We start from the raw sequence: 15,042 nt of genomic DNA, 5'->3' as shown, positions 1-15,042 counted from the left end.
AACTAAACATAAGTGCTATTTTTTCTCATTACCTGCGTTAATCAGTATGCTATTTAATGTAGTTCTTTTCCATTGAGGACAGAGGTTAGAGGATTAATTTCCCTTAAAATTTAATAGATGTAAGTAATATAGGAGCCCTTCCCCATTATAATATATGAATGTTAGGTAATTTTCTATACCTTCAGTGTTTCACGCTTGCAGAATATTTGGTAATCATGCTGTGCGGGATCATCTCTCTGCCTCAATCCTGTACTTTCAACTAGATTTCCAGTGTTTTTGTACTTGTTTGTATAGTCTTGGGATACAGACTGAAGTGGAAAAAAAAGTCTTACGTTGGGTTGGACAGATGGGTTTTGTATAAGCACCGCTTAATTGAAGATCATGATGTGCTTAAGTAAGAACCTAAGAGAGACTAGACTAAATCTCCTTGGAGGTTCTTTAGAATAGTCAAGGCCACATGGTTAATCTTCTGGTCTAGGCTGGTAGTTTTACTTGGTAGTAGGGAATAGAGAGAATCCCCCAAAAGCATTAAGAGTAAATTTTGTTTTGTCATCACGATTACCCTGTAGAACTTGGATATACACAGAAAACAATAAAATCAGATTGACTCATTACTTGATCATTTAATGCAGAAGTTGAGATAGCTCCTTGACTTTGCTTCTTTGTCTCTATGCTAGTTATTAGAAACATTGAGATGAAGCTCAGTTAGTTGTTTTTGTTCCTTTTGAGCTGTTCAGTGGAAGGGGCAAAGACTTTAATGGCTGAAGTGAATTTTTTTTTTTTTTTTTTTTGCGGTACACGGGCCTCTCACTGTTGTGGCCTCTCCTGTTGCGGAGCAAAGGCTCCAGACGCGCAGGCTCAGTGGCCATGGCTCACGGGCCCAGCCGCTCTGTGGCATGTGGCATCTTCCTGGACCGGGGCACGAACCCGTGTCCCCTGCATCGGCAGGCAGACTCTCAACCACTGTGCCACCAGGGAAGCCCCTGAAGTGAAATTTTATATCACCTTCATGTTAGCTTAATAATCAAGTATTAGTTGATTTAAAAATTCAAAGGGGAGAAAACCCCTCCAGTCATTAAAGGAGTCCCTGAGAAGGAAGGAGGGGAAAGTGATGGTAATGGTATAAATTTTAATGGCTCTTTTTTTTTTTTTTTTTTTTTTTTTGTGGTACACGGGCCTCTCACTGTTGTGGCCTCTCCCGTTGCAGAGCACAGGCTCCGGACGTGCAGGCTCAGCGGCCATGGTTCACAGGCCCAGCCGCTCTGCGGCATGTGGGATCTTCCCAGACCGGGGCACAAACCCGTGTCCCCTGCATCGGCAGGCGGACTCTCAACCACTGCGCCACCAGGGAAGCCCTGGCTCTTATTTTTTTGACTGCTTGTTATGTGCCATGCACATATTAAATGCTTTAATCTTGTTTAATCTTCCTATACCTTTATGAGGTACTACTTTTATTCCTGTTTTCAGATGAGGAAAATGAGGTACAGACCAATTACAAGTAATTTTTCCACAATTATTTAACCAGGATTTGAATGTAGACAGTCTGAGTCCAGAGCTTATGCTGTAATGGACTATTCTATTTTGTGACATTTTTTTAAAAAAATTTATTTAGTTTTTAGTTTTGGCTGTGTTGGGTCTTCATTGCTGTGCATAGGCTTTCTCCAGGTTCGGCGAGTGGGGGCTACTCTTTGTTGTGGTGCGCGGGCTTCTCACTGTGGTGGCTTCTCTTGTTGCAGAGCACGGGCTCTAGGCGCGTGGGCTTCAGTAGTTGTGGCACGCGGGCTCGGTAGTTGTGGCTCACAGGGTCTAGAGCTCAGGCTCAGTAGTTGTGCGCACAGGCTTAGTTGCTCCGCAGCATGTGGGATCTTCCTCGACCACAGCTTGAATCTGTGTCCCCTGCATTGGCAGGCGGATTTTTAACCACTGCACCACCAGGGAAGCCCCTGGACATTCTTTACTTGTCTTAACTGTACTGGCTCTTAACAGGGATAAGTGTTTTGTTTTTGTTTGTTTGTTTGTATTTTGAGTAGTTGAACAAAGTTGCTTGGATGTGGATTCCTCTAATCTCTGTGTTGATCTACAGGTGAGCATGTTAGGGAAAGGATTTGGTGATGTCGGTGAAGCTAAAGGCAGCAGCACCACAGGCTCCCAGTTCTTGGAGCAATTCAAGACTGCTCAGGCCCTGGCTCAGTTGGCAGCTCAGCATTCTCAATCTGGAACCACCACCACCTCCTCTTGGGACATGGGCTCCACCACACAATCCCCATCGCTGGTGCAGTATGGTGAGAAATATGGAAAGTGATTTGAATTCTTTAAGCATTGGAGCATTACTGCCAGGAGGCTAGCAGGAGTAGGGGTAGAGAATGTGTTCTGAAGTGAGGAGAAGGGCAGCCAACTGGCTCTTTTCCCACAGTGATTTCCCCTGGTGAGATAGGCTTAGTTCAGAAAGCTGGGGAGTAATAATTAAATACATAAGTTGCAGCTGTATATCTCTATATCTCTTTCATCAAATTTAGCCCTGTACACATTTGCAGTCTTCTGTTGACCTGAGGATGTTTTGGGTTTTCCCTAGGTTTATCTGTAGTATTTGAAAACATCATACTGCCTTTGGGCTTTTCCATTTTAGGACCTTACACTTTAAACATGGACAATTCCTGAATTCCTTTCTTACATAGGCAGGATAATAGTTTTGATTTCATTAGGTTCTGCTTAACAAATAAAATCCAATGATTGCCACCTATAGAAATGAGATTACATCTTAAAAGAGGACCTGTTTATATGAGTTTCTGATTCCTGGGGGCCTAGTTCATGGCTCTAGAGCAGGATAATAGCATTTTCTTGAGGTTCACGAACACCTCTGGCCTCATGCTTATTGGATTTCCTCGTGCAGATTTGAAGAACCCAAATGATTCAACAGTGCACAGCCCCTTTACAAAGCGCCAGGCTTTCACCCCATCTTCAACCATGATGGAGGTGTTCCTTCAGGAGAAGCCACCTGCAGTGGCTACCTCCACTGCTGCACCTCCACCCCCGTCTTCTCCTCTGCCAAGCAAATCCACCTCGGCTCCACAAATGTCTCCTGGGTCTTCAGACAACCAATCGTCCAGCCCTCAGCCGGCTCAGCAAAAACTGAAACAGCAGAAGAAAAAAGCCTCCTTGACTTCTAAGGTATATTTGAACTTTTAGATAGATATTATTTTAGGGCAAAGGGGTGTGGGATTTGAGAATTGAGATTGTAAGGGTGTAATTTGGAGGTTTAAAGCAGAAGTTTTTTATTAGTCTTACAGTAAGCTTATAGTAAACCATTACTTTATCTTCTTTACAGATTCCTGCTCTGGCTGTGGAGATGCCTGGCTCGGCAGATATCTCAGGGCTAAATCTGCAGTTTGGGGCGTTGCAGTTTGGGTCAGAGCCTGTCCTTTCTGATTATGAGTCCACCCCCACCACGAGCGCCTCTTCAAGCCAGGCTCCAAGTAGCCTCTATACCAGCACGGCCAGGTAGAGGAAACAGCCGTCATAAGACTTCGTTTATCAGACATTTACCAGTTTTTCTAAATCTCCTGCTGATTCCTAGAACTCTGGACAGGCCAAGCCTCTGATTGAGTGAGAGAAAAGTAGCCAATTTAGCATTTTGTTGAGCATTTTAAAATATTGTTACTAGGTTTTTCCTAACTCTAAGCAGAAATGTATCCCTTGGGCACTTCTAGAATGTCCAGGCACAGTTCCTAGAGACATGTACCCCACCTTTAACAGTACCTTGGCCTCTACCACAGCTAAAAATGTGTTTGACACTTTTAGCCCCTTGGTGTGGACTTAAGCCTACGAAGGGTGTAGCTTTGAACTCCTAGGAAGGAGGTAACATTAATACATTACACAAGTAAAAGAAACCTTTCCAGTAGAACCTTCCCTGCCTCTTCTGATAGCTATCAGGGAAGGCCATCTTAAGCAGTAGAAAACCCTGGAGGAATTTTTTTCAATCCTTAGAATTTAAAAATAGAGATGTCTTGCCCCAGCCTAGCTCTGTTGAATCATAATTGCTGTTAATGCATATGAATATTTTAAAAGTTCCTTTCAAGAGAATTTTACTTCATAGGGTTTTTGAGAGGGCCAGGAGCTCAGAATTCCTTAAAATGAACATGAGCAAAAGGTGATTTTTCCCATGTTTAGGGTTCATGTTATGATGGTATCAAAGGGACCAAGAGTAGTATATCCTTTCTACTGACTTTTAGCCTCTTTTTCTAATAACAGCAGCATGTAAGGGAACAAGAAATTTTTCTCTTCCTTTAAGAGTTGAAAATGTTTTTAAACTGGATTCTTAGCTTAGATCCCTGGCTCTATAGGATGTGGAAATTCCTACTGTTCTCAGGAGAAAATTGCGGCAGTTTCTTTTATTTGTTGCTGGAATTTTTCTTTTTGATTGTAATCAACTTACACAAGTAGTGGATCTCCACTGTTTTAGTATCAGTGGATCTGCTCTATTCGTCTCTCTCAGATTTTCCTTCTCCATTCCCCACAGTGAATCTTCATCCACAATTTCATCTAACCAGAGTCAGGAGTCCGGTTATCAGAGTGGCCCAATTCAGTCGACAACCTATACCTCCCAAAATAATGCTCAGGGCCCTCTATATGAACAGAGATCCACACAGACTCGGCGGTACCCCAGCTCCATCTCTTCATCACCCCAAAAGGACTTGACTCAGGCAAAGGTATTGGCTTCATGAGCCCCTGGGCATTGGTTAGGAGAATAGTGGGCAAAATCTCTGAAATATTAGTGTTTTACTTCTTGACAAATGGTGCTAAGACACCTCTGAAGTGCTGATTGAGAAGCTGAACCACATTTTTGTGGTTGGTGAAATAAAAGTTCTCTTCACTAACCTTGGAGACTCAGAGCCAGAAGATCATTCTCTTTGCACTAAAGATTCATTCTCTTTAGTAGAATCAGTCTCAATTACCTGTTTTCTCTTCTTGGAAGATCTGATTGCCAGCCTTCTGTGGGTGCATATCAGTAGACCTCACCTTGCTATGTCTTGGCTTGGTGAGGGGGACAGCATATGCTAGAGGCAATGTGGAGTGACTGTCAGATGCAGCCAGCAGAATAGGTGGTTTGGCTGAACTGTCATACTCCCACATCATCCCCCAGGGATCACTGGATTTGGACCTTTCCTATGTCTGTTTGGGGTTTGGGATCTCTTCAGCAGTTTGGGCATTGCCTTCTGTTGCCCTGGGTCACACAGGGTTGGTATATCTTACTGTTGTTGTTTTTAAATTTTTGTTGTTTTTATTTTGTTTGGGTAGTATACATTATGTTAATCCTTTCATTGTAGAATTTCTCTGAAAGAAATTGGTTGACAGAAGTTAAGCTGAGTCAATGTGCTAACTTGACCTATTCACTTGAGTTTGTCTGTTTCTTATTCCTCTTTTTTTTTTTTTTTACCAGAATGGCTTCAGTTCTGTGCAGGCCACGCAGTTACAGACCACGCAATCTGTTGAAGGTGAGTGTTCTCCAGGCTTTTTCCTCTCAGTTGTAGTGTTTTTACTCCCCTTTAAATATTTTTGCATTTCGTAGATTGTTGTGAAAAGAGCCCTGCCTCAATGATCAAAACTTCTGGTATAGTCTCAGCTTGGTTTTTTCTACCTTGCTGTTTAATCTCAAACTATCGTAAGTTTCAGGTTCTCTGTCTTGTAACAGTGATAATCCTCTGGGTTCTCTTTATTGGACAAATGAGATCAGTGCTGTGAAATGCTTGGAATTAAAAAAAAAGGAAAAGATTGTACCTAAATGTTAGTGGTCCATTACTAAATAACTCACACTCTTGTCTTTGGGACAGCCTAGGGCTGTCGTCATCTCTTAATAACTTCCTCTGATGAGGTGAATTCCTTTCTTTATTTCCAGGTGCTACAGGCTCTGCAGTGAAATCTGACTCACCTTCCACTTCTAGCATCCCCCCTCTCAGTGAAACGGTATCTGCAGCTTCCTTACTGACGACAACCAATCAGCACTCATCTTCCTTGGGTGGCTTGAGCCACAATGAGGAGATTCCAAATAGTACCACCACACAACACAGCAGGTGATTTGGGGTGAGGATGGAGGTTTGGGTTGGTGAGTAGTAATAACAGAGCTCTCTGGTTCTATCTTGTCCTCTCTGCCTAGCAGAGACCACATTAGCTAAGTGGGTAACCTAAAAGCTATGGGAAGTAAAGACAGAGGAGGCTTTTTTCCCTTTTTCAACACCCATTCTTGCTTTAACTGCTCACTACTCTTGGCTGGCCATTGTGTTTACCATATGATCTCAGGATCTCCTTGGTCCCATATTATGCCTTCTTTGCCTATGTTCTTCTTTTTTTTTCAATTGATGTATAGTTGATTTACAATGTTGTGTTAATTTCTGCTGTACAGCAAAGTGATTCCGTTATACATATTTTCTTTTTTATATTTTTTTCCATTATGGTTTATCTCACAGGATATTGAATATATTTCTATGTGCTATACGGTAGGACCTTGTTCATCCATTCTATATATACTAGTTTGCATCTGCTAACCCAAAACTCCCACTCTATCCCTCCCCACCCTGCCTGCCGGCAACCACAAGTCAGTTCTCTGTGTCTGGCCTGTGTTCTTTTTTTTTTTTGCGGTACGTGGGCCTCTCACTGCTGTGGCCTCTCCCGTTGCGGAGCACAGGCTCAGTGGCCATGGTTCACGGACCCAGCCGCTCCGCAGCATGTGGGATCCTCCCGGACCGGGGCACGAACCCGCGTCCCCTGCATTGGCAGGCGGACTCTCAACCACTGCGCCACCAGGGAAGCCGTGGCCTGTGTTCTTGACTGAAGCTCCAGGTCAGGTAACCATAGCCCTATGGCTAATGGCAACCTCTTTTACCTTACAGCACGTTATCTACTCAGCAGAATACCCTTTCGTCATCAACATCTTCTGGGCGCACTTCGACATCCACTCTTTTGGTAAGTGTGATGCTGTAAAAGAGGAAGTATGGTCTTGTTTACACTTAAACAACTATCCAACTGTAAGAGTCTCCCAAGAAGGGAGTCTTGAAAATTTCTTCATGAGGTGGCAAAGTGATAATTCATCTGAAGTTGCAGGAAAGGAGTAAAAAGGATGTTTGAAGCCGAGAGAGGCAGAAGAATCCAGAAATATTGCAGAGCTGTGGGCCAATTCTCAAAGCCCTGGAAGTGACTTTTTTGAATATATGACTTTTTTTTTTTTTTTAACACTTAATTGGGTGGGACTTTGTATGCTATGATAAATTCTGTAAGAACATCCCTTTCTAACTGGTACAGCCATTTTCATTCATTGGTCTGGGGTATGGCAAACATGAGTCCTGAAAATAATCAGTTTGAGTCTGGGCATCCTATGAAAGTAGAGGCCAGATGAGAGCTTTTGGCCAAAGAATTAATTTCACTGTTGTGATTTTATAACAATTTGTGGAATTAAGCTGAGATGGTAAGGAAGAAAACTAACTTCAGGAGGACCTGTTTTGGGCAAAGGTGTCTGGTTTGTCAAAAGCCTGGGGCAAGGTAATGAGGGTTAAGGCTTTCTCAGGAATCTCTCTTTCCTCAAGTGTACTATTTCAGGTTTAAATTCATTAGAACTTGTACTTCTTTCTAGCTTGTGAACTTGTCTGTTGTGCTGGCCTAGTGAAGAAGAATGTGGGAGAGAAGACTATGATATATTTTTCAGACCTAAACTATTTTTTGTCTCCTCATTGGCTAGTCAGTGTTCATTTCTAGGGAGTTTGTCCCCACTCGCTCTGTTGCCTTTCTGAACAGGGTGATAATGTGCAGTGGGTCTGTTGTTACCATCCTTACCAGATGAATGTTGGGGAATGTGTAGCCAGACAGTATTTAGTAACTTCTTCTAATTACTTTGGCAGAGAGCACCCTAGTACCCTGCCTCAGCCTTTTTAATTGAGAAGTTGGTGTGATATAATCAACAGAAGGGATTGTCTTTCCTGACCTGTTATACTAATCACTGTTTCCTCCTCCTCTCTTCCACTGCACCGCCTTTTTGAAGCACACAAGCGTGGAGAGTGAGGCGAATCTTCATTCTTCCTCCAGCACTTTCTCCACCACATCCAGCACAGTCTCTGCACCTCCCCCAGTGGTCAGTGTCTCTTCCAGTCTCAATAGTGGCAGTAGCTTGGGCCTCAGCCTAGGCAGCAACTCTACCGTCACAGCCTCCACTCGAAGCTCAGTTGCTACAACTTCAGGTAGCCCTGCATAGAAGATGAATTGCATTCCTTTGGTATGAATGAGCAAAGTAATAGTGTGACAAGATAAAAATATAATTTCTCTTTCAGGAAAAGCTCCTCCCAACCTCCCTCCTGGGGTCCCGCCGTTGTTGCCTAATCCATATATTATGGCTCCAGGGCTGTTACATGCCTACCCGGTAAGTGAGACTGAAGGATCTTCTCCAAAAGAGGAAGGTGGTATGGCTGTTCTTTATGGCTATGGCTTCAGGTGGAAGAATATAATTAAATAATAAATGAGTGGTTGTCACATGTAAGCAAACAAGTTTTTAATCTTTGTAGTTTTGGGAAAAAATAATTTTTTAGAGAGGAAGGACTAAACCTAGACCAGGTCCTCTACTGTGTATTTTGTCGGGTGAAACACAATTTCTGGGCCTCAGAAGCCAAAGGCCAGAGTGTCTAACTGGAATCCCTTTCTATTTCTTAGGGAATTATTTTCTCTAGTTGGATAGATTCCTAATTTCTGGGGGTCTGTGCTGGCTCTGACCTAGTCAGAGTAGAGTTCCCTGACTTAGTCTGGGGCTATCTGAGAATAGGTGACTGACAGTAGTAGCCTTTTGCTCTGCTGTGTCTTGTATCAGCTTCGTGTATTCAGTGCCTATTAAGATGAAGGATATTTAATAAAAAAAATTTTTTTAAACGTCTGTTTTTCAAACTTATGTTTACCAGGGGATTAGAGCGGGGGTGGGGCGGAGGGATAAATTGGAAGATTGGGATTGACATATACACACTACTGTATATAAAACATAACTAATAAGGACCTACCATGTAGCACAGGGAACTCTACTCAATACTCTGTAATGGCCTATATGGGAAAAGAATCTAAAAAGAGTGGATATATATGTATAACTGATCCACTTTGCTGTACACCTGAAACTAACACAACATCGTAAATCAACTATACTCCAATAAAAATTTTAAAAAAACCAAAAACTTGTTTTTGCCTTCGGAGAGTCTAGAAGAATATCATACATATGAAACATCCATTAGCACTTTTTTAATAGCTAACACACTACCTTAGTACCCAAACATTAAAGAGTAGAGTAAAATGCGAATCCTTTCTGAAGGAGATAAATTTTAAGCCATATTTTGAAGGGCAAAGGAGGCAAAAACAGGTAGAATAAAGCAGGCTATATATGTATGACTTGTGCGTACCCTACTGCTACCCAGAGGCCAGCCTAGTTGAATCACTGTGTAGCTCAAGGAAAGCTTCAAGACCTTTCATGAATCATGTAATCTCTTAGTATTTCACTTCTTTCTTAAAGAAAATGAAGGAAATAATTTATGTCCTCTTCTTCTTAAGAATGAGGATGAATGTTGATTTATCTTGTGTCTTAGCTCCTTGGTTTGCTACCATCATGACCAGTCCTCATTAATATTGTTACATGTTTGTATCTTTCAGCCACAAGTATATGGTTATGATGACTTGCAGATGCTTCAGACAAGATTTCCATTGGTGAGTATATGGTTGTAGAGCTTAGGAAAAGAAAGTGATCTTAAAATTAATGTTTGGATTATTCCAAATGTTCAGTTGATAAGTCACAGACTTGGCTCTTTCTCAAGCCATACTTCCATACACATACTTTAAGATATATTAGAATGTACTTCGAGAGTGGTTCTAACAGAAGGTAATTTTTTTTTTTTTTAATCAGAGTTGTGACATCTTTGAAGTAAACACATTTTATTATAAATAAATGTTATAATAAACTTAAAATAAAGCTTTATAATAAACTGTTATAAAGCTCAGAGTACTGTGGAGCTCTTGGGATGCTTCCTGTATGTCTCAAACACTTTGATGAATTCCAGAAGGAAGATCTGTTTTCTCAGTAGTAGTAGACTATGAGGGATAATATCTAGAGGTTTGAGAATATTATTGGTGCCGATGGACTTGAAGTGTTTCCTGGTGGGCATACTTGTAGACCTTGCCTGACTGTCCCCATGGCCAGGCAGGGGGGACAGTGTATGTAAGAGTAATATGGAGTTTGTGCCAGTTCAAGCCAGCTTAATCAATGGCTGGATAAATTGCAGTACTCCAACATTCTCTTGCTTCTCACCCTGAATGACATGTCCTCACTTCTGGGAATGAGTGGCATTGAGTCTCTGCGCTTTTCTCTCTCTCTTTCAGGATTACTACAGCATCCCATTTCCCACACCCACCACTCCGCTGACTGGGAGGGATGGTAGCCTGGCCAGCAACCCTTATTCTGGTAGGATTGGGATAGGGAGGTTGTGTTGGCCTTGGTGGCAGAAATCTGATTAGTAGAAGGAAGGGGTCCAGTTCTCACCTTAATTAAGATCTTTGACAGAAGTACAAAATGGATGTGGTAAATCAGGGTTGGTAGATTCAGAATCCTGCTGAAGATGGGCATGTAGCAGCTTGGCTTCTCATCCCACTTTCTGTTGTCTCCCTGTGACTCCGGATGATGTGTTGACTTCTCAGCTATTCTCTAGCTTTTTCCAGGAAGTACTGTGGTTGAACTGACCTTCCTCTACTCATCTCTGCTCCTGTTCCTTACTCATGTGGCAGTCTCATTGCCTTGCTAGGCCAGGGCCTGACCTATTGTTGACCTTATTGCCCTGTCATTTTCCCTGACCTAGCATTGTTTTTCAAGTCCAGCATGGAGTTTTCCCCATGGAGGGGAAGCAGAGAAGGAAAGGAGGGGGTGGGGTGGAGAAGAGATGAAAGAAAACAGGTGGGCAGGGAAATCATACAGGAGCTTTATTCTGGGAGCTGGTTTCTGTCACAGTATTGCACAGTCATGCAACATTAGTCCTTGACTAGCACTGTGCAGATTGTGTACTGAGCAGTGCTAAATGGAGCCGCAAAGAAATGGAATTCAAAGCATTGGACTTTAATAGTCTCTGAAGGCTCTCCTGGAATCATGTGAAACCAGAAGAGGAAATTCTGCATTGGTGTTGGGGGGTGAAAGTGGCAGATACATTTAGCCTCTCGTGTCACAGGTGACCTCACAAAGTTCGGCCGTGGGGATGCCTCCTCCCCGGCCCCGGCCACAACCTTGGCCCAGCCCCAGCAGAACCAGACACAGACTCACCATACCACGCAGCAGACATTCCTGAACCCGGCGCTGCCTCCTGGCTACAGTTACACCAGCCTGCCATACTACACAGGGGTTCCGGGCCTCCCCAGCACCTTCCAGTATGGGCCTGCTGTGTTCCCTGTAAGTACTTGGGCTTGGTCTTTACTTGTGGTGAAGAGTCCTAGCCCTGGACACTATGCTAGCTGCTTTCAAGGCTAGATGACTTTTTAATAATGAATGAAGAGGAACAGTTTCCACCTCTGGCCTCTTTCTGGCCTGGGAGAGGGAGTGGGGCTGGGATTGGGGTAAGGAATTACCCATTCGTAGAATTAGCTAAAAGGGGAATGTACAGCTTTGCTTCCCTCAGACTCTCATTCATTCCCTGAACCCATTTTGCTAAGTAAACTGTGGACAGCATACATCAGAGTGGGTAGCCATCTGAATGCCCAGTCTCTGGAGTAGGACGGGTCGGTTGAATGGTACTTTGCTGCCATTTCACTGTAGTTCTGGCCTATTGCTCTTCAGGTGGCTCCTACCTCTTCCAAGCAGCATGGTGTGAATGTCAGTGTGAATGCATCAGCCACCCCTTTCCAACAGCCAAGTGGATATGGGTCTCATGGATACAACACTGGTAAGCTCACCTTGACCCTGGCTGTCATTGGTGTCTGTGGGATGTCATTAAATGAGTTTCAGGGAGGAAGATCTGGTGCTTGAGAAAACAGGGTTGATGAGGGTGTGCTGCTGCTCCATGTATGATTGTTAACGTCTGCCTGACTTGGGTGTCTGTCTGAGCAGCACCAACAGAGGAGCTTAATACTAGAATGTGTATTCACTACTCATGACGGGAATGCCCTGGCGCACGAGTTGGCTGTTAGAATATGTTGGCTGGCCTAAACTTTGGGTGGGAAGCAGAGGGCCCCCAGATTTTACTGAGATGTCAGTGGAGGCAATTGTTAACGTTTAAGGTACTGGTAGTACAATAGGGGATATATTCACTGAATAGAACAGTTAAATGGGTTCTTAGCTAGCATGCTGTGGTAGCTTTGGCTTAAATCTCTTTGTAGTACTGCTTTTCTCATGTGGCCCCTTTTTATCGCCTATCTAGAGGGCCTAAGATGTGGAGAGAAAGGAGTAGGGCATGAATACTCAATAGAGGGAGAGTTGGACCTTTAGGTTCCTTCATTTGTATGGCTGGTCTCTTGCAAAGTCCATTTGCACCTCTAATGGCAGGGAGGGAAATACGGGAATCCTCTGAATGGGTGCTGACCTCAAAGATATTTAGCCTATCCCCTGCTCCCGTACCTGACACCTACTCTCCATTTTTGGAGGACAGGGAGTAAGAGTCTTTGAATAAAACAATTCCATCTACTTTTTTCAGTGCCTTGTAGATGTGTATGGGGAGGAGGTGGTTGCTATTGCTTGGGGTTGGAGTTGAGGGTTGTCCTTTAAAATTCTTAGTTATGGTTACATGGTGATTCGGATGGAGCTACATCTGTGTTCTTCACCCTTGTATGGGCTCCAGGTGGTTAAAATTGCCCAGGGTTTTCAATTATTGGGAAACTGAGCTGAGCAAAAGGGCAGTAGGTCTGGGATCTAACAGGTGGAGCTTTGAACTGTGTTGTATGACTTAGAGTGGGTCAAGATTTAAACTAAAGAAATCCTGAGAGACCCCATTGAGATTTAATAATGCCCAGACTCCTTGTGCCTAGGGCCCCCCTCTCACTGAGCAGGTCCACCCTAGTCTTTGGTGGGGAGGATTATAAGCTTTTGTCTTGGAGTGGCCCTATTCCAAGAATATTAGATTTAGGTCTTAGCTGGACCAGGTTCAAGAATTTGAAGAGGTAGATGATTGGTTATAGAAGAAAATGGCATAACTGATTTTGGAAATCCTAGCTTCTTACTTCCCTTAAGATTTCAGAGACCTCCTATAACAGCCCTTTAAGAATCCCCAGTTCCCAACCCCACAGAGGGCTCTTGTCATCCCATTCCTCATCAACCTCTAAATTCATTTATTTTTATGTATTTGATTCCTTTTAGGAAGAAAATATCCACCCCCTTACAAGCATTTCTGGACGGCAGAGAGCTAATTTGGCCCAAGGCTGGGGGCTGTGTTTTGTGTGTGTGTGTAAATTTGCACTGAAGTCTTGTTTCAGAAACCAGACCACTGAGGAGAGCCTGCTGAGCTGTGGCCATGGCCTGCGTGGCTTGGGGAAATGAGTTGGTGGATACCTTCTGGGCTTTTGAACTTGCCCTTCCCCCATTTCCCTCTCCCCCATGTGTCTGACCCTGTCTTACCCATTTCGAATTCAAGCGGTGCAGCACCTCCTCCGAAGCATCAATGCACACACCTGCTGTTGCTTTTGATTTCTGGAAGGCATGTAGTTCCAACTTGTAACAAAATATTTGTAGTCTTCAATAAACTGTGGTATTTCTTTAGCTAATTCTGGCGTTCTTTCCGTGCATGTCTTTCTGGACACTAGGAGCCAATGTTGTGCTGTGGATGAAGGGTGGAGGGTGGCCTTTTCAATCAAACCCCAGCATAGCCAAAGAACTGTTAACTTTTCAGTATGGTGATTTTATTAAGGTGGGGGAGGGGAAGTGGCCTCAGTTCCCAGCCTGTTGATTGGTTAGTCAAGAAAGCTATTTGTAGAAAATGCCCGATTCGCCATACTTATTATAGCTCTTCACTTTTCCATTTAGATCTTCCCCTTGTCTCTGACATAAGCAGAGGAGAAAGGACAAAAAAGTTTGTGTCATGTCATTGTGAAAGGCTGAAGAGATGGTGTTCAGAGCTGTTGTTAGGAAAGTATCTTCCAAGGCTTAATTCCCACATCTGGTTCCCAAGGGCCAAGTGGCTGATTGAGATCAGATAAAGTCATTAGTGACCAGCTAGTTGATGACTCAGGCTGTGGAAACTGTTCTAGCCTGGAACATTGTTCTTAGTCCCTCGATGGCTTTTCAGGGATTGTGGATTATTAGTCGTTTTGCACTTGTGGGTATAGCTAAGAATGTGGGAGAGATTTGGTTAGACATCTCCTTGACTATGGAAATTCTCATTCCCTCTCAATCCAACTGGTACACCATCAGCCCTTCATTCATAGAGTTAACTTGGACAGTGAGAACCCTGTCCTTGGTTAATTGGAAACCCAGGTACTTCACTTTCTTTGTATTTGTTCCCAGCCCTCTGGAGTAATTTTGTACTGTGAGTGTGATCAGCTTTCCCAGGGGCTGCCATGCTGGGAGAGATTGGTTCTTGTTTCTCCTCCCGGCCATCCACATTGTGTTTGTATGATCAGCACTGCTTGGGAGTGGGGGTAACCAGGGGGTGTTGACTGTTGGAAGGAAAGCAAGAAAACTCCGTAGTCTGAGGAGATTGCTAATTACTGGTGAATGATAGGTAGGGAAACCAATGCCCATTATTTTCTAGGGTCTCAGGTGCTTACACTGAGGCCATTTAGGGCTACTACACAAAGTATTCTCTTTTTTCCAGCATTTCCAGTTGTTTCAACCAACAGGCCAATTAAGGCCTCTAGACTAGAAGCTGTTTTTTAGCTAGTCCACCCTCTGGAAAGGATGAGACCAGGTAGGGGCACATTGGAACTAAATTCCTCCCTACCACCCGACTTGAGAGTCGGCCATTTCTCCCATTCTGTATGGGATGACCAAGTGGTGTCAGCAAGCTGTTTGAGCCTTTGCAGTAAAGATCATTGTCTTTTCTGGTTTCCCTCAAAAATGTTCCATTT

At 43.5% G+C, this 15,042-nt stretch overlaps 1 protein-coding gene and 2 non-coding genes across 29 annotated transcripts in view; all 3 read left to right on the top strand.

Annotated features, from left to right (window-relative positions):
• Positions 1-15,042, top strand: part of UBAP2L (ubiquitin associated protein 2 like) — a 40,161-nt gene that overhangs the window by 20,040 nt on the left and 5,079 nt on the right. For 20 of the 27 annotated variants that reach the window (XM_060137590.1, XM_060137489.1, XM_060137577.1 and 17 more), the window contains 13 exons: positions 2,084-2,282; positions 2,891-3,168; positions 3,326-3,498; positions 4,517-4,706; positions 5,438-5,492; positions 5,894-6,068; positions 6,885-6,957; positions 8,027-8,222; positions 8,313-8,401; positions 9,664-9,717; positions 10,387-10,468; positions 11,223-11,440; positions 11,825-11,930. In XM_060137590.1, the coding sequence (XP_059993573.1) occupies positions 2,084-2,282; positions 2,891-3,168; positions 3,326-3,498; positions 4,517-4,706; positions 5,438-5,492; positions 5,894-6,068; positions 6,885-6,957; positions 8,027-8,222; positions 8,313-8,401; positions 9,664-9,717; positions 10,387-10,468; positions 11,223-11,440; positions 11,825-11,930 (1,888 nt within the window). Of the gene's footprint in view, positions 1-2,083; positions 2,283-2,890; positions 3,169-3,325; positions 3,499-4,516; positions 4,707-5,437; positions 5,493-5,893; positions 6,069-6,884; positions 6,958-8,026; positions 8,223-8,312; positions 8,402-9,663; positions 9,718-10,386; positions 10,469-11,222; positions 11,441-11,824; positions 11,931-13,336; positions 13,736-15,042 lie in introns of those variants that run through there. The other 7 variants (XM_060137620.1, XM_060137642.1, XM_060137651.1 and 4 more) reach the window with 3 other exon arrangements.
• LOC132516592 (small nucleolar RNA SNORA58) lies at positions 4,996-5,132 on the top strand. The gene has a single exon (XR_009539415.1). It is a non-coding gene; the product is annotated as a small nucleolar RNA SNORA58 (small nucleolar RNA).
• LOC132516591 (small nucleolar RNA SNORA58) lies at positions 10,167-10,302 on the top strand. The gene has a single exon (XR_009539414.1). It is a non-coding gene; the product is annotated as a small nucleolar RNA SNORA58 (small nucleolar RNA).

This window comes from Lagenorhynchus albirostris, chromosome 2 (genome assembly GCF_949774975.1).
Source record: "Lagenorhynchus albirostris chromosome 2, mLagAlb1.1, whole genome shotgun sequence".
Classification (NCBI taxonomy): domain Eukaryota; kingdom Metazoa; phylum Chordata; class Mammalia; order Artiodactyla; family Delphinidae; genus Lagenorhynchus; species Lagenorhynchus albirostris.
This window is presented reverse-complemented; position numbering and strand designations above follow the sequence as displayed.